General features: G+C 49.4%; 1 protein-coding gene across 3 annotated transcripts in view; it reads right to left on the minus strand.

The window, feature by feature from the left end:
* The window catches only part of fam13b (family with sequence similarity 13 member B), a 49,560-nt gene that overhangs the window by 6,344 nt on the left and 25,162 nt on the right, over positions 1-18,054 (minus strand). For 2 of the 3 annotated variants that reach the window (XM_076012336.1, XM_076012338.1), the window contains exons 8-17: positions 9,805-9,849; positions 7,667-7,762; positions 5,812-5,920; positions 4,774-4,871; positions 3,431-3,488; positions 3,206-3,338; positions 2,725-2,796; positions 1,135-1,411; positions 847-988; positions 195-276 (exon numbers count right to left, since the gene is read on the minus strand). In XM_076012336.1, coding sequence (XP_075868451.1) covers positions 195-276; positions 847-988; positions 1,135-1,411; positions 2,725-2,796; positions 3,206-3,338; positions 3,431-3,488; positions 4,774-4,871; positions 5,812-5,920; positions 7,667-7,762; positions 9,805-9,849 — 1,112 coding nt within the window. The remainder of the gene's footprint in view (positions 1-194; positions 277-846; positions 989-1,134; positions 1,412-2,724; positions 2,797-3,205; positions 3,339-3,430; positions 3,489-4,773; positions 4,872-5,811; positions 5,921-7,666; positions 7,763-9,804; positions 9,850-18,054) is intronic. The other variant, XM_076012337.1, reaches the window with a different exon arrangement.

Consider the following 18,054-nt stretch of genomic DNA (forward strand, 5'->3'; position numbering starts at 1 on the left):
CGAAAGGAAACGCCGAGGCTCCTCCCCCGGCACGTGCACACGTCATGGCAGGAGCAGCACATGTGCAATGTTGTCACACGGGTTGGGGGGGGAGGGAGGAGCGGGAGGTGGGAGGAGGGAAGGGGAGGGGTCAAGGCTGTCCGAGCGTGTGTGCACGTAGTGCGAAGAGGAGGAAGAGGAGGGACGGCGCTCACCTTTGATCTGCCTGCGGATCTTAGTGAGGTCCGTCATCCACTTCAGGACCTTGGAGTTCGCTGCCTTGTCTCCATGAGAGGGCTGCAGGGAGGAGGAGGAGGAGGAGGAGGAGAAAGAGGAGGAGGAGGCGAAGGAGGCGTGGCGGAGGAGAAAGAGGAGAAGGAGAAGGAGGAGGAGGAGGAGGAAGAGGAGGAGGAGGGAGAGGCGGGAGAAGAGGAGGAGAAAGAAAAGGAGGAGAAAGAAGAGAAGGAAGAGGAGGAGGAAGTAGGAGAAGGAAGAGAAGGAGGAGGAGGAGAAGGAAGAGAAGGAGGAGGGAGAGGAGGGAGAGGGAAAAGAAGGAGGAGGACGAGAAAGAAGAGAAGGAGGAGCAGGAGGAAGAAGAGAAGGAGGAGGAGTAGGGGGACGAGGAGTAGGGGGACGAGGAGTAGGAGGAGAGAAGGGCCACAGTCAGCCATCAGGACACAGAGAGAACGGGAAACCAGTTATTTTCTTCTATAAACTGCAGCTCACAGGTGCAGCAGGTGAAAGTAACATACAGTAAATGTAGTAACAAGGCCAGTGGGAAATGTTCTGAGTCGTGAAGACCAAGCCTGTTATACTCACTGTCAGCTAGTGGACTTTTGCATTATCAAAATTAGGTTTGGATCTCACCTTGTAGTTCCTCTCCTTCTCAAACTGCTCTTCAAACTGCTTGATCTTCTTCTTCAGGTGCTGGAGCTTCTTGGTGAGCTGGTGGGTCACCGAGTCTCCGCCCCTCATGGCCTCCTTGGAGCCGAAGGAGGCTCGCCGCGGCCTGACGGGGGGGTTGGGGTGGAGGGAGGGGGGTTGGGGGGAGGGGGGGGGGTAGACACCAGACTTTAGCCACAGAATCAGATATCATCATTACATCATTAGAACATCTGTGCCGGTGTCCAGCACCCCTGCGCCGTCTCACTCTACCTCTGCGCCTTGGTGGGCGAGGTGGCGTCGGGGTCCTGCTGCAGGAAGCGCTGGGCGCTGTGAGCGCCGAAGTCCAGGAAGCGGCGGGCCAGCAGGTGGGGGTGGGAGCGCGAGAAGGAAGGCGAGGCGTCCTGGCCCGCCTCCTCCTCGTCCTCCTCCGCCCCCTCCTGGTCCAGGGGCAGCGGGGGCAGCGGGACCATGCGGCCGGCCAGCGGGGAGAGCTGCGCCTCACCGCTCTCGCTGTCGTCCTGCCAGGATTTGAAGGCGGGGACGGGGTCTGGAAGAGGAGGAGGAGGAGGAGGGGGAGACAGAGAGGAGGCGGGGTTAGTCAGTCAGGGAGCGGGGGACAGGAGGGGGGGGGAGGAGGACAGGTTCCGTCCCCCCCGCCCCGACCGACCCAGGCCTCGTCCACACGTCAGCGGGTGTTAAGCAATGTTTGTGGAACTACGGCAGAGAAACAGCAAAGAACCACAACATTTTAATGAGGTGTTTTTCTTGACTTATTCTAGTCTGGCCAGATGGTGAAGGGGAGGACTTGTAGCAATACACACTAACCTGATACCTGACGCCACTCTGCACTTGGTGCAATTTTTGCGCTAGTGCTTTTAAAAACCCAACGCACACAATTCCACTCCTGCTGATGGCACAGTGAGTCTTTGACGACATGGCTGCGCTGAATGAATGAGATGCTGAAAATGTATGTTTCCTGCCCCCCCCCCGCCAATGTATTTTATTGGCTTTTCATGATGCTCCCAGTACGCAAACGCATTGAATTGCATTGTATTTCTTTGTAATGAAAATAAATGTGGTGACACAGCGGCGCAGCGGTTAGTGCTGCCGCCTCACAGCAAGAAGGTTGTGGGTTCGATTCCGGGCCTGGGACCTTTCTGTCTCCGGGTTCTCCGGCTTCCTCCCACAGTGCAAACACATGCGCGTGAGGTACCAAATGGTGGGTTCTGATTGGCCGACAGCTTGTGTACATGCTCTCATTGATTATGGTGATTTTTGAGGGGGGGGGGGGGAAACGACATCCATAAGTTGGAAATATTTTTGAAACACCCATAGACGTGTGGACAAGGCCTCAGGAGGGCAAGATGTGCATCTCGGTTCGATCGCTCCGATAAACCCCGCAAACAACAAATTCATCCTCCTCTTCGGTGGCCTGCAAAACTCAGCGTCTTCTTCTCTTGCGCTAACATGCTGAGCCGAGGCAGGAGGGGCTGTACGGCACAGGGGTGGGAGGTGTAGGGGGGGGGGGGCAGAGGGGGCTTGAAAGACATCGAGATGGGTGAGAAACCCAGGAAGTCGGCAGGAACAATAACAGGTGTTTAGACAGGAAAGGGTTTCGTTTGTCCAGAGGCCCTGCGGCAGGAGGAGGAGGAGGGAGGAGGGACAAGAGTGTTGCATGCAGGGTGTTAAAATCAGTACCACACAAGCACTTTTTTCATCCAGACAGTGTGAGAACTTTATTAATAAAGGTTGTTTTTTTTCTTCCCAGCGAAAAAAAAACAAAACACACAGAAAAAGGACAAACAAAATGAAGGAGAGCAGGATGAGAGGAGGGACTGTGGGCTGGGAGCGACTCCTTACCTTGGCCTTCTTTCTGCAGGTGCATACATGAGAAGTCTATGGGAGGGAGGTGTGCATGGGAGGGGGGTGACGCTGTTTGGATGGACCGGGAGGAAGAGGTGGAGGAGGAGGAGGAAGAGGAGGAGGAGGAGGAGGAGGAGAGATGGCAAAGCAGAGGAACACTGAGGTCAATCATCCAAGCAGACGTTCGTTCAAAACGTGTGTGTGTGTGTGTGTGTGTGTGTGTGTGTGTGTGTGTGTGTGTGTGTGTGTGTGTGCAGATGATTATCAACACTAAACTGGCCCCTCGGTCACAGTAATGTGGTTACGTCCACCCTGATCGGAGGGGAAGCGGAGCAGGACGACAGGCTGGCAGACTCCATGACGCAAACACAACATTTTAAAATGCACCAGACGCAAGCGCTGACGCTGCAGTGAGCCAAAATAAAAAATAAACGATTCATTAAAAAAAGAGCAGCAGCAGCAGCAGCAGAGTCTCTACCTTCCCACTGGCTGTCGGGGAAGAGCTGCAGGTGGGGGTTGTGGTGGCCAGAGTTGGGTTGGCACGGCGACAGGCGGCTCCGGTCCAACTCGCTGGTGTTGGCGTTGTGGTCGCAGCGGCCGGGACCCGAGTTCTGCAGGCAAAGAGACTTGGATTGGAAGCGGACTCGGAAGGGAGGCGGTGGACGGACGTTCAGCCGCTCGTCGTCGGTGCCGTTTGACTTACGCAGCAAATGGTGACGGTGTGACTCTGCTCCATGATGTCACAGGGTTGATTGTCCTGTCTGGAAACAAAAAGACAGAGAACAACATGAGTGTGACTGAACACAGGTGGGAAGTCATGGAGTACAAATACTTGCTTACTGTACTTAAGAAATCTGTACTTTACTTGAGTGAGTTTTTTTTTTCTTCTGATGACTTTTTACTCTTGGTCCCTACAACTGTACACAAACATCTGGACTTTTTATTATTTCTCCTTGCATTGCATTGGAAAAACAGGTTTATTACTTCTGTGTTTAACAGAACCCAATGCTGATTAAAGTAATGCATTTACTATGACCATAGTTGCTTGTTGCTTGACGTGGAGCTACTTGGACGATGCTGTTGTACAGCACTTTTGGAGAAAAGTGGATGAGATTTTCCAGGGTACAGCTTTGGGGTCACTGTTCAGTACGTTTGCAGTGCAGAGAAAAAATAAAAATGATGAAAACAACACATGTAACGCATATAATTAGTTATTGTTATTCCAATCATGGCTCACTGGTCATTGCTATTAGTGATTACAGTTCTGTGGAGCTGCAGTTGAAAGAGAAACAAATATATAAAAAAATAACATATTGCATTTAGAGTGCCAAACCTTTTCATTTTTGCAAAATTATGACTAAATATATTCTGAATATATTCTTTAATGAAGAGCCGTGTGGAGGAGCTCTGCTTGCTTCAGACTCTGAGGCTCTGAGGTATTTTGGAGCGTGGCAACGGGCAGAAGACGTGACCCAGTTCAGAGTCTGCTCGCAGCTAAAAGTCACGCAAAGACTCTGGGCCACGAGTGTGTGTGTGTGTGTGTGTGTGTGTGTGTGTGTGTGTGTGTGTGTGTGTGGGCGGCAGGGTCGGCTCACCTCACTGCGTAAAAAATAACAAACACACACTGTGTGATTCACAACCCCAGGCTGCTGCGGTTTACAACAACTGCTCTGCAAGTAGCTGCTGGTGCAGAGCTGCTCAGGCCAGAGCAGTTGAGGCCAGAGCAGGACGCAACCGTGACCAAACCTCCGGCCGACTGCGCTTAATTGGGTATGTTTACATGTACACAGGGGGGGCCGCGGCTGCTGTGTGGGACGGCGTGAAGTTTGGGGAGCGGCGTAAACACACACACGCGCTCCGGCTGAGGCGGCGTGTCGCACTGATTCGCCAAGGACCTGCACCAGCAAAGCAACGCCGGAGGGAACGCAGCAAGTACAAACTTCTCCAGCTGTCAGTTACACCGCTGAACCAGCAGGCGTCGCTCATGTTTTTCATGATATGTATATTTTGAGACGGATTTGATCGGCCTTGTTTCTCCTCTTTCACCTGGCAGTGTTTTTGTTGTTCTCAGCGTCCGTGACGGCCTCCGCATCCATGTCCATTCCAGTGGTCTCCTCTAGGGCGGTGCCGGTGTCCAGCGAGTCCTACGAGACACAAACGGAGAGAGTCTAACTTGTTGTTTTGGAAAGTCTTGGTCTTTCCCCTCGGGTGGAAACACTGCCGACCCTCCAAATGGCCAAAACACACGTGAGATGGCTTAGCGCGAGCTTCGAGTGTGCATTTCAGAGCACAGGTGTCCCTCTGCTCTCTGCTGGTGTCCTGGGCCAAGGGAACTGATCAGACACGTGACTGTGTCTGGACCTCCCGGAGGTTCTGTGAGAACTAAAATAGCTCTTTGGAACGAGGATGAACCATAGTTGAGGGTTAAAAGGCTGCAGCTGCATGAAAAATGGCTTCCAGCTCTCTAAAAAAATCTACATGAAGAATTGAAATGGACCTTTTTCTATTGGGGGGAGCCGAAAGAGTCTTTATAAGTATGTAACAACACTTTATTAGATTTGATTTTAAGTGTCAAAACTGGACAAATGGTTAGCAATTATATCGACAGTGTATTTATCTATCTATCTATTTATCCATCTACACACACACAAAGCTCTAATAAATATATTTATATGTATATTGGAGCTTTGTGGCTGGATTCCCAGCCAAGTGTAATTATTCTCTCCCACCCAATAAGAAGACTACACAGCTGGTACTGGTACACACAGAACCCCCGTTTGTGGGTCCACTTGCTCGCTGCACTCGGTCCTCTAGCAGAATCCCACCGATCGAAGCCAAACAAAGGCGGCCTGTTCTGCTCCAATCAAAGGTTGAGCCTCCAAAATGAACCCGGCGCTGAACCGGGAAGGAGCTTCGCTGTGGGAAATATGTTGCTGGCCGGCCGGCCAGCGGGCCGGCCCACGCAGCCAGCTCGTCCTCGCAGCGAACAGTGTGTGGGTTACCGACTGAGCGCCGAGGGTGGGGAGCCACTATTGTCTTTCTGTCACTGTTACACAAAAAAAAAAAAAATCTCCTCACACGAACCTGCGAGTCTTTCTGGCTGTGTGTTTCGGCGTCGTCGAGCAGCGACTCCTCGGTGTGTTGCTCCTCGTCTCCATCGCAGCCCTGATCTACAGGCTCGCTGGGGCTGACCCTAATAAATAAAGAAAAACACATAAACAGGGCCGTTAGCATTTAAGCTTCAATGGCAATGAGATTAAATACGAGGCATAAGATGCTCATTGTTTTTCTAGTCGCAGGCCTTTTGTCCTTGCGCTGTGTTTATCCTGTGCAGTTGACACTGCGGTGATGGTTTCAAAGAAACCACCTCCAGCAGTGGTCCTCAATAGACGGCCCCGCCAGCCGCTTCAAGGCCACTGAGGTTCCCGAATGACCGACTGCAGTGTTTGTTTTTTCCTTTCTTCCTTTGTGACCCCAAACGCAACCTCGCTTATATTCCACCTTACGCCCTCGTGAAGCCACGTACTACTGGCGGGGACTTGACTACGTGCCAGCAACCCACAGGCAGCCTCGTACCGCTGCTGCGAGCGCAGGTTTTAACTTTCACTTTCGTTTTGAAGCACAAGACGCCCGATTCAGCTTAGCGCAGGAGTACAGTTTCGTTCTTCCTCGTCGTTCGTGGTGCTTATATTGAAAAAAAGAAAAGCGTTCCTGACACGTTTGCTTAGGATTCACGTTTTGTCTTGGATTCATTATTCTTTGTATTAAGTGGGTGTAGACGCACTGTTTTAAAATAAATAATAATTATATGCGAAAGATCAAAAAGTAAAAAATCCTTTCTTTGTGTTCTTTTGGTTCCCAATTAAGACACCAAGAATTACTTTACATAAATATGGGACATAAAAGGGAAAAATAGTAACATTTAAGTCAAAATGTGATCAACCGTGGGCAGCTATGGAAATTCAGAGATTAATCGCGAATTAAAAAAAATTAATCGTCTGACAGCCCCAACAAAACAAAACGAGAAAAACAGTTAATCAAAGACAAAAAGCTGGACAACCTCAAACACTGCTGCCCTTCGTTACAGCGGTAAAAAGCGACGCCGCTGACAGTCGAACAGCTGCTCCCCGACCGTCTGCAATGCTGGAGCTCGATAATTAACGCCTCAGCTGTCGGCGCGTTGTCGCACGCGAAATAAAACCAAACCATCTGGCCGCCACTCTGTACGCAATGTCAACCGCGAGGGAAGCGCGTCTCCCGGCTCACCTGACGCCACTGAACCCCTCGGGAACGCACGCACAGGCACAGTGCAAACGAGCAGCGTGCAGGAATTGCTTGCGACGATGCTGCGGTTTAGTGTGTGTGTGTATGTGTGTGTGTGTGTGTGTGTTGCATATGTGGATGTGCACTCTAGTGATGGGAATTCTAGCTTGTTTTTCCTTTTTTGGGATTGGCTCGCTATAAAGAGCCGGCTCCTTTGGCTCCCGGGCGGCTCTTTCGATTTTTTTGTTTGCAAAAAATTAAAGACTGTTCATGATATCAAAAATACTAAATGTGTATCATTTATACACTCAACATGGAACACAGTGCTGTAGAAATAAATATAAATACCACAACAAACACCCACCCCAATACAACGATGTACCAGTGAAAGAAGACGTGAACGAAACATCACAAGATAAAAACAGAAATTTGAAAAAGAAACAAAAAGCATCATCAAAGCATCAAACAACATTTGTCAGTTTCAGTTTCTCTCTAATTTTTCTCTCCATTGTTCTAAATTCTAAACCGCTCGACTGGCTGCGGATCGACGATCGTTCCTGGTTTACTTCAGGGAAGGAAGAAATCTCCCAATCAGGAGCCGGCTCTCCTTGTTTCACTTGGAAGAGCCGGTTGGCTTGCGAGAGAGCCGTCTAGCCGCTAGTGCGCTCCTACCCACCCCTGGCTGTCGTAGCTGCTCAGGTCCTGCTCGGTCGAGGTCTTCAGCTCCAGGAAGTGCTGCTCCACCGCGGCCCTGATGGTGCGCTGGATTATCCTGAGAAAACACACACACCAGACAGAGACAGAATTAATTTTTCAGCTGCAGTTTTTTTGTTTTTTTTTGTTTTAACAAGTGCGCGACAGCTGGCAGGACATCATGTTTTGTTTTTTTTTTCCACCTCACACCTTGTAGTGAGAGGTTTAACGTTTCGTCCGTCGCCGGTCGCTCGGTTCACGTCGCCGCTTTGAACTCTGCCAAACTTGAACTTTGAGTTACGGTTTAATTGCAGCATGGCGTCCGAAAAGTGCGTTTCATGCTGCGCAACAATGCCACTCCGGTCTCTCTGGCTGGAACGAGCTCAGCCGCGTTGTTGTTTTCCCCGCGTTCACACAAACAGCGGAGCCAAACACTCACCCGGGGCTTCGCTGATCGGCTTTTGGAATCAGCGTTCGCTCTGTTTATTCTCAGACGGCCAAAAAAAACAAAACAAAAAACACAACATCCCGCTAAATCCGCAAAGGCGACGAGTGCGCTGCCTGAACGTGCGAGCGTTTCTGACGCGTTTTCAAACAAGGCAGGACGAGTTTTGCCGACCACACATCGCAGCACTTGAGGAGCGAGGAGGGAAACGGGCCACCGCGGGGCAGGAACACTGAGGCCAACAGGAAATTAAGAGTCGCCAAAATGCCTCATTTGCAAGTCGGTAACATCTGGAACCTGAATCAAAAGAGGGACAACACCTACACTTGCCGAGAGACAAACACAACACAAAAAGCAAAACTAAACTGACTGCGTTTGAGCCGTTATGATTGCGAACTGGTACCCAGCATCCTTTACTGCCTCCACACACTGTTTTTCAGCCTTATTTGAGCCACGGCACATTTTTTACATTGAAAGAAATCCAATGGCCAACCAAAAACATTATAATATACTTAGAGCTGATATCCATGGAAGGAACAGAGGGAGGAGACAGGCTTATATTTCTTAAAATACAGTCACTCAATAATGGAATGTTTTGAAATTGGATAATTTGTCACGGTACACCTGACGCACTAGTGTGTTGCGACACACTGGTTGAAAAACTCTGCTCTGCAGATGCACCAGAAGAAGCACTAGCAAGTGACAAAAACTGTCAAAGAGCAGAAACTGCAAATTTCCATGGAGCATTTTTGAGGAGGAGAAGAGGCGAACGGCTCGACCTCTGACCTCTGACCGAACGGCTCGACCTCTGACCAATCAAAACGATGTTGGCACGTCGATGGCGTCCCATCAAAACTTTGCTGGCTGCATCAGGAGTTCTAGGGGCTCAAAGGAAGACGCGGTGACTGACGTTTCCCGGCACTGGCTCTCGTCGTCCGGCTCCTTATTAAGTGAATACCTGCTCCGCCGACGAAAGGATTAACAAAGCTTCCAGCGGGAGCGGCGGAGGGCGGAGACGCAGGAGGTCGGCGGCCTATAAAAGGCAAAAGCAGGCGGACAAACTCTGACCTCCTCCTCCACGCTAAAGCGCACCGCTTGATCCCCAGGATCTGCACACACCTTATTTAACTTGCTTGACCCTTTGCATGTGTGTGTGTGTGAGAGAGAGAGAGAGACTCTCACAGGCAGTGGCAGAACCTCCCTGCTCTCTTCACACTCCTCCTCCTCCTCCTCCTCCTCCTCCTCGACCGATGATGCAGGATTATTCACGAGCTCACACTTTGCATGTCAGGTGCACTAAAAAAAAAAGTTTTTAGACGGGAGGCAAAACTCAAAAGTCCGAAGCCTTCGCGCTTTCGTCGCCTTTTAAGGTCAAACTCGAGGCTTGGCCGCTGCCCATGTTTTCTCACACGGCGGTAGCGCCGTGACTCCGCGCTGTGGCTGTTCATGTCAGACGAGGTCTTATCAAAGTCACTCAGAGAGGTGTGCCTGCAGGTGGAGGACCGTGGCGACCAGTGGCCGCTCATTAAAACAATAAAAACGGCTGATGTGCTTAAGCCTGCGCGCGCCCCAGAAAGAGTGTATTGAGTTACTACCGTGTGCATGTGTGTGTGTGTGTGTGTGTGTGTGAGTGAGTGTGTGAGAGTGTGTGAGAGTGAGTGTGTGTGTGTACTTACTCAGCAGAGTCAGTAGGCAGGATGGATATAGGGGAGAGGTGGGAGCTGGAGAGAGAGAGAGGAGAGAGGAGAGAGAAGGACGAGCTGGTTAGAACATCATTCGCACCTCCTCACTCTGGTACCATGTGACCTTGAGTGGGTGTCGTTGAGCTACAGCAGCTATCTGAACAAGAAGTAGGCATCTAAGGTTGTACGTCTTGGAAACTGTCCTTGTGTTTCGCTGTGGAACAATAATACTGTAATAATACTGTAATAATAATGTAATAATACGCAGCCTGTCCATGAATTCCCCAGAGAAGAGACGAGTCAGGGCCAGCCCTCTGTGATGTCACAAAATACACTAATACATATGCCGGGTTAGTGACCACACCTCCAGCCAGGTGTTGGCTCCACCTCGCTTTTGCTCAATTTAAAACATGCAAAAAGGTCCAACAGAGTAGCTCCCAGCAGGGGTATTTCTTTTGCTTCAGGCTGTAAACAGAGGGCTAAGTACTGCTTTCTCGAGATTTCAATTTATTTTCCCTTTTCGGGGATAATCAAGTGCGTCGATCGCTGACCAAGCGAGTCAGGAATGAAATCAGCCATCAGCGAGAGCCGAGGGAACAAAACAGACTGTCAACACATTCAAGATCCTTTTGTGACAAAAGGTCTCGAGGAATGCCACACACACACACACACACACACACACACACACACACACACACACACACACACACACACACACACACACACACACACACACACACAGAGTCTCTGGCGTCTCTCCGGGTGGGCAGATTGTTATTTAGTTGACGCGGTGCCACTGAGCTCAGCTGATCAGATAGGTGGGTGCGTGTCACGTTCTTCTTGTTCTCAGACGTTCCCTCAAAAGGCAAAACAGTATGGCTTGTGTTATGTGTGTGTGTGTGTGTGTGTGTGTGTGTGTGTGTGGCTGGAAAATGAGAGTGACCGCTGATTCAGGCCGCTGCCGCCGCCCCGAAGCGTGCGCGCGTACCCGCACACTGACGGGCACGCCGGCCCTTATATAACACTCCTACACACACGCACACACACACACACACACACACACACAAGGTCACATACACTTAAAGGCCAAGTGCACGGGTATGCCTTGCATATAGGGCAAGTGTGTGTGTGTGTGTGTGTGTCTTTGACGTGAACCCCATCTCGCTGGAAAAAAACAACAGCTGACGTTACGCAATGTGAACGCGTGTAAGGAAAAAAAAAACCAACACGCACACTAACGCACTTGAACGCAGCTCCATGTCGCACTTAAGGGACTTATTCCATTACAGTAAATGTGAAGTGTCACTGATATTACAGAGCAGCTATATTTAAACAGTCCTGCCACCGCCTGGACCCCCTTCACCCTCGCCCTTGTTGCAGATTTTCCATCCTCTCTCTTCACCTCAGGGGCCCAGTGGGAACAAGCGTCTCACGTTCCCCCCCCTCGTCTGAAGAAGAAGAAGAAGAAGAAGAAGAAGAAGAAGAAGAACTGACAGACACTGCGGTCGACATGGCAACGGAAGCGAGACGCTACGACAATTACACAGAACAAAATGAAATTGATTGAAATTGAACTTGTGCTCCTCTCTGAGGCCGACCGTCTCGTGTCAGAGATGAGCAAAGTATAAATAGAAAGAGGAAAAAACAAAACATAGCAAAGGAATTAAAACACAAAACGCATTAGAAACAAACAAGGTCGGGCTCAAGCTCTCCAGATCCGACAGAACCTTTCATCCCGGCAGCCACCGGTCCACTGCGCTCTTCCCTTTAAACAGCCTCCCCCGCAGCCACTTGGCCACCGGGGGCTGCGAGGCTACATCTCTAACAATATCCCTCGCCGATCCGTCCCAGATGTTACATAACCTCTGTGTGCCTTTAACTGGCAAAAAGAAAAATATTTGACTTACATCATTTTGGGCCCGCGGACGACACGAGAGCCAAGATTGAAGCCGCCGCCCTCGAGGTGCTGACGGCTTCCTGGAGCTCAGCGAGCAACGTCGGGGGAAGGCGAGATTCTTCCGGGGGTTTCTTTCAGGACACGGCGAGCGAGCGCTGGTGATGATTTCTCATGATGCTGACGCAGCCTCGAGGCGCGGCACGTGTTTTCGAACGACTTCCAAACGGAGGGTTCTGCCAGTTAAACGCGTGACCTTTGACTCCCCCCGCCGTCAAGACCCCGACGTTTCACGCGACTCCTGATTACTCTCAAAACCGTGAGGCTCGAACGTGACGGCGGGGCCGCCCTTCGGTCTCAACGCGTACGAAGGTCAAGTGCGTGTTTAACGGTGACACTACGGGCCGCGCGTGCCAAGAAACCACTTGGCAGATCGGGGCCTCGCCTCTCGAAACGTCCTCCAAGTGGGTCGAAGTGGAAGAGCTGCAATCCGACAGCAGAGGCGGCCAGAGAGATAAGAAGCACCTGGTGGTATCAGGAGCCTGGCGAGTCTTCTGGCAGTGACAGTGTGAAAGCCATTTAGAAAACTTCACAAGACTCTTGTTGTGTGTGTGTGTGTGTGTGTGTGTGGGGGGTGGGGGGGGGGGGGGATTCCAAATTGTCTTTGCAACACTTCAAATTTCAAGCAAGTGAAAGAAGAATTAGTTCCTATTTTTGAACAAACTTCAGGTTGTTTGCGAGATTCAACCGGCATTCTGGAAGACATTCCCAGGAGAGGAGAACAGCAAAGTGCCGCCAGACTCACAGATCTCATTAAGCTAATCTGCAGCTCGGCAAATCAGATCCCTCTGAGCGATGTCAGCAGGGAACGCCTCTCCGGTGGTAAACCGAGGGCACCAAAAGAAAAAAACGCAAAACAAAAACAAACAAAAAAGAAAGTTGTTCATTCATCCAGTCGACTCATCCTTCAGGGTGTCTGCAATTCCTCTTTGCGACGAGTGCGATAAAATCACAAAATAAAATCAAGGTAAAAAAAAAAAAAAACTCCCACTGGCGGCTACACGAAAAGCGTGCATTTATGCCTTTGTCTCTTTGTGCACTTGCAACTGAAGAACTTTGAGGCATTTGACTCTTGTTCACAGTGAAACCTCGTCTCGATCTGCAATCTTTGTTTGCCGCTCGCCCACGAATTTTGGCCCCGGTCCCGATGTTGACTTTAACTAACAAGCTCCATGCGCCTTATTTTAAGCCGTTCATCCCATCCGACTTTTTCCTCTAATTCTTCTGATTCACCGTCTCGTTGCCGCTGCACTTGGTTCGCTTATTTGCTGTTGCCCGTGTAAACAAAGAGAGCGTCGGCTCTCTTCAATCCCGCTGAAAGCCTGGAACGACTCAGAGTGACGCTGCTTTTCTGTGGTGGAGCCTTCAATCAAAACTGCACCGACAGGGGACACTGTGTCCTCTGCGTGGACGTCGGCGAGGACAATGACGGCGTCAGCGTTGTGACGCAGAAAAGAATGTATAATAATCAGGCTGGCTGGGAGTTTGGATAATATAGGGACAGAAAATGTGTGTATTTGTGTGTGTGTGTGTGTGTGTGTGTGAGAGAGAGAGAGCGTTGAGGAGAGATGTGGTCCCACCAAAGTTGCTGTTGTCAGCGATACCATCCCTGCTCTGGCAGAGAGGGTATTACAGACCACTGCAGTCCACACACACGCACACACGCACACGCGCACACGCACACACACGCACACACACACGCACACGCAGCCGGTGATTTAAGGCACATTGGACATTTTTATGCTACGCCTGAAAGATTTATTGGGCCCGACGCAACCAAATAACTCAGCGAGTCCAACGCAGATGTTTGTGTTTGTGTTAAAACAACTAACAAGGACGCACACTTCCAGGGAAATTATGTCACATAGATTTTGTTTTTTTCCCCCTTGAACTGGCAAAACAAATCTGCCCATCAACACTAATGGGGAATTTTTTTTATTGCGCCTCAGTCCACAAAAATCCTCTTTATAACAGCCGATTTCAACCGAGGTCAATATTGTCGGCCTCTTTGAGTTATGGATGCAAGACGACTGAAGGCTTTCATGTATCTTTTTTTATGCTCTTCCACCCAGAAATCTGGGGATTAACTCTATACGACACACACGCAGCTCTTCCAGGTGGGTGAAATTAAAATTACGACCTTTAGTGATAAAATTGTGACGTTGCCCCGATTAATCTTTTTTTTTTTTCAATTTAAATAAATTAAAAAAAACGGAACAAACTAAAACAAAGTCTTTCACCGCCTGATGAGAAAACAGAGCTGACGGCCCCTTTAAGTATAAAAATGCAGACCCACTCTGAGCAACGCTACCCATTCTTTATGCTCAACATTGCGTAAGAGTTCATCAGCTGTTGAGTAATGGCACGACCTCCATCTTTACATCTGCCTTGCTTCTATTCACGTCGGAGAAAAGAGCCAGACTTCCTCCACTCACACTATCTAAACATCTCTCCCTGGAAAACAAAGCCACCGGGCGAGTGAGGGCGGCGGCGGCGGCTGAGGGGTGGGGGGGTATTTGATCAGCACATTCCTTCATTTGCACACACAATTCTAATCACAGGGCATCATATGAGCTGATTAATGTTTGCCAGCTCCTTCACTCTGTTAATCAAAACCTTTTGTTCATTTGGCAGCTGGTCTTCAGCCATTCACTGATTAACTCATCTCCTACTTCACTTCAGTTTAATCTGCTCCTCCATCCGTCCATCCATCCGTCCAGCCATCCATCCATCCATCAACCATCAACCATCTCATCATCATGCCAGACAAAGTCGAGGAGTTACGTAAGCTTGCTGTTTACCTCTGCAGCAGAATGTCACAGGCCATTCGCATTTTCTCCGCTGTGTGTTTTCCCTCTCTTGCAGCGATCCTGTTCTTCTGCCTCTGGCAGAGCTGCAGGTGTTTCCCAGCGCCTGGGAGCGAGTTTTCTAGCTCTCGGAATCTCAGCGTTGGAGAGCGTCCGTCCTTCTCGCCCAGCGGTGGTCAGAAAGACAGCGGGGAGATCATTCGGGGTCCTGAATGCGTGCACGCGTTCTATTTTCCCTTTTTAAAATCCGGCAGAGAAGTCAGCTCGGCTCTGAACCTAACTTTTTTTTTTTTTTTTTGCCTTTCTCGTCCTCCTACTGGTTAAAACTGGTTTGGGAGCCGAATCCAGCCGAGCAGCCTGTTCCGGTGGGATGTCTCCTCTGCCGGCGCCGGGTCGGTCTGTCCGAAGGTTATCCCAGTCGAGCACTTTGAGGTGTCAGAGTCAGCACCAGCAGGTCTAGCAGCAGATCCCGGAAATCGCAGAGGTGCATTATGTGCCGTCCCCGACACTAATGTGTGAGCGTGTGTGAGTGTGTGTGTGTGTGTGTGTGTGAGGGAGAGAGAGAGAGAGAGAGGGAGGGTGTCTGAGGCTGCACTCAGCAAAAAAAAAAAAGGTCTGCAGTAAACATCCAGGGCTCTGCTCAAATATACAAGCTTCTGATGTAACCAGGCAACAACTCCGGCAGGACCAATGGCGCGGGAGGGGCCGGCGGCGGGGGCCAATCGCGACAGAGAGACGAGCTCTGTCAGCCAATGGTGGGATGGAAAGTGGGAGGGGCTGGCCGAGTGCTTGGACCACACAGAGGCCACCATAACTCAGCAGTTATTACAGGCAGGCCGGTGCTGGTGTGTGATGACACGCACGCTGGAGCAAGAGGAGTCGCAGCGAGGCACAAGGAGCTCATCACAATGATAGATCTCCCAAAAATGTCATGTTTTAGACACCATGTTATTCTGCTACTTCTCCGTCTGATTAAACTGTGCTAAACTGACTGTTTCAGATCAACTTGTCAGAGTCACATCACTCAAAGTCCTCCCATTTAAACTTTTTTTGTTAAATTCATTATGTTTCATTCATTTCTGATGAATTTTAATCTATTTTACTTCAGGAAAGTCCCATTGAGATTAAAAACTTATTTTCCAAGGAAGGCCAAGAGTTTATAAAATCTTCTTCATTTTTTTTTTTTTTTTGGTCGCAGTTTCGTTTTGACTCGACCGGGTTTCATTTATCGGTTTTTGTTTCAGGTTTCACAGTTTTGCTTTGATCTTAGAGTATCTGTTTCAAAATGGGTTATTATGATTATCATTAGGAGAAACGGGGAGACAGATGATGAGGAAACACGGTGCCGGCAATGTGTGTCACATTAATCGTTCATAGGCACAGCCGCACTTTTCTGCGTGAGTGCGTGTGTGTGTCAGTGTTGGGAAAGCGCGATGATTATCAGCAGCGTCGGTCACAGGAGCAATAAATCACTGACGGGGTAACTGGGTTACCTCGGCGCCTCCCGTTGCCCCGCTAATGTTTCTGTGCCACCGCTAATGACAACAGCGCTGCTCCGCTGAGTTGCAGCGGCTCAAAGCGCCGAGCTTCATAATCAGAGAAGAAAGGAGGACAGAAAGTGGGGGTTAACTCCGCCCTTTGATTTGCAACACAGGAGTGCTGAGCAGACAAACTTGTTAAATGAAGACTCAGGAGCGCGATCAGATCAGACACTGATTAAAAGTGCTGAGCGGCGACGCCGTTGTTTCTTTACGATTCAGGTGCTCCGGTCTGGTTTCTGACTCCTAATCAGCTGAATTCCTCGGCTGCTCCTGACGTCAAGGCACCCGTCGGCTTATTGGTAAACAAAAAAACAAACAAAAAAAAAGAGCAAAATCATCGTGCGGTAACTCACTGCCTTGATGATACGGTGGCGAATGCCAATGGCGCAATAGTCGGACATTACTTTGAAGCATAAATTATCTCCCTCTTATCCCGGATGCTGCTGATACGAGAGGAGCTACTGTTTCATTTGTCTTGATCAAAGATCAAACCGAGAGGTGGTTCAGATAAAATGGTTGACGCGGTCAACGCTCATAAAAAAGACCCGATGGACTGCTTTAATACTTCATTGATCAATATCGAAAAATTATTTATCCGTGAGGTTTGTGAAGCTCCTGAACATCCCAGAAACGGCGCAACGACTCAACGTGGGTTAAGAAGACAAGCGGCTCTCCCAGAGACCCAATGAACTATCAACGTCCTCGACTTGTCCACACTGACTGAGAGCGTCCAACGGCTTCAGGCTGGCGTTCAGATAAGCAAAAGTATCGCAAAGATTAGTAATTAGAGATTTATAAATGTGTCAGCTCCCTGGGTAGCCAGATAGGGCAGCTGCGGCCACGCTGATAGAGAACGTGAAGCGCTTCGTCTTATCTGGGTCAGTCAGTCTAACGCGATACATGCGGTGCCCGATGCCGGCGCACAGGCCTTGACACAATCAGCCCGCTGAAGGACGAGGACCAACCAGAAAGCAGGGCGCGTGTGAGATAAGATGGGGGGCGGGAGGGAGGAACTTTTCTCAGGTTCGCAGGTTATCTCGTACCGGAATCAACCCAAGAAGTACTTTAAGCTACAGGAGACAGTTCACTCAGAATCTGTGTCACAAAAAGAAAACTCAACAAAACAAACACGTGTTACTGAACTGAATATAACACATAAACTGGAAGTCACAATGTTATTGTCAAAGTGTTTACGTGGGAGGATTGCAGGCTACATAATTCCAATGCTATTCATAGTAGGAAAAAAAAAATAAAAAAATGTTGGAGTTATTTATCACTATTTGATGTGGTGGGCTTCAACTGACCTACATTGTATTTGCATCTATCTGCGTGCATGACATGCAGACACGCTGCACTCAGCACTAAATTCTTGTCACTGATACGTAGTGTGAGCCGGGGGTTGTGATCCGCTCCACTTGTGAGTGAAAGCGAAACAACACTGGGCTGCACCGACCACAGTGTGAGTTAAACCCTCTCCATTTCATTTCATTCTATTAATAGTCTACAACACATGGGCTATTAGTTTTGCACGGATAGTTGCAAAACTTCTAAAAGTGGTATTATTTGTATTATTGGTATTATTTTGTATTATTTTGGTCCAAAATTGCCCAACTAAGCACTATCAAATGCTTTTGCACCACTGACTGCTCCTACTGTTAGCTTAGCATGACTCCAAGAACTGCGCTACAATAAGAATTCAAAGTTTGACTTAGTGTCTGGAAGTAGACGGACGGAACCGCAACACCGGACAACACTGTGAGAATTCTGCTCTGCTCGTTTTCTTGTTTTGTTTTGTTTTGTTATTTTTCTTGAAAAGATGGTTCAACGTTCACATGTGTCACACGGTTCCTGTGGCGCCGGGAGAGCCCCGGTTTCCACAGCACAAACTAAAAACTTGGTGTTTCTGCGCATGACTCAGCACCAATAAGGCAAAAAACCAACA

The sequence above is a fragment of the Nelusetta ayraudi genome, unplaced genomic scaffold (assembly GCF_046127955.1).
Source record: "Nelusetta ayraudi isolate G7.1 ecotype Tasmania unplaced genomic scaffold, CSIRO-AGI_Nayr_v1 ptg000005l, whole genome shotgun sequence".
NCBI lineage: Eukaryota > Metazoa > Chordata > Actinopteri > Tetraodontiformes > Monacanthidae > Nelusetta > Nelusetta ayraudi.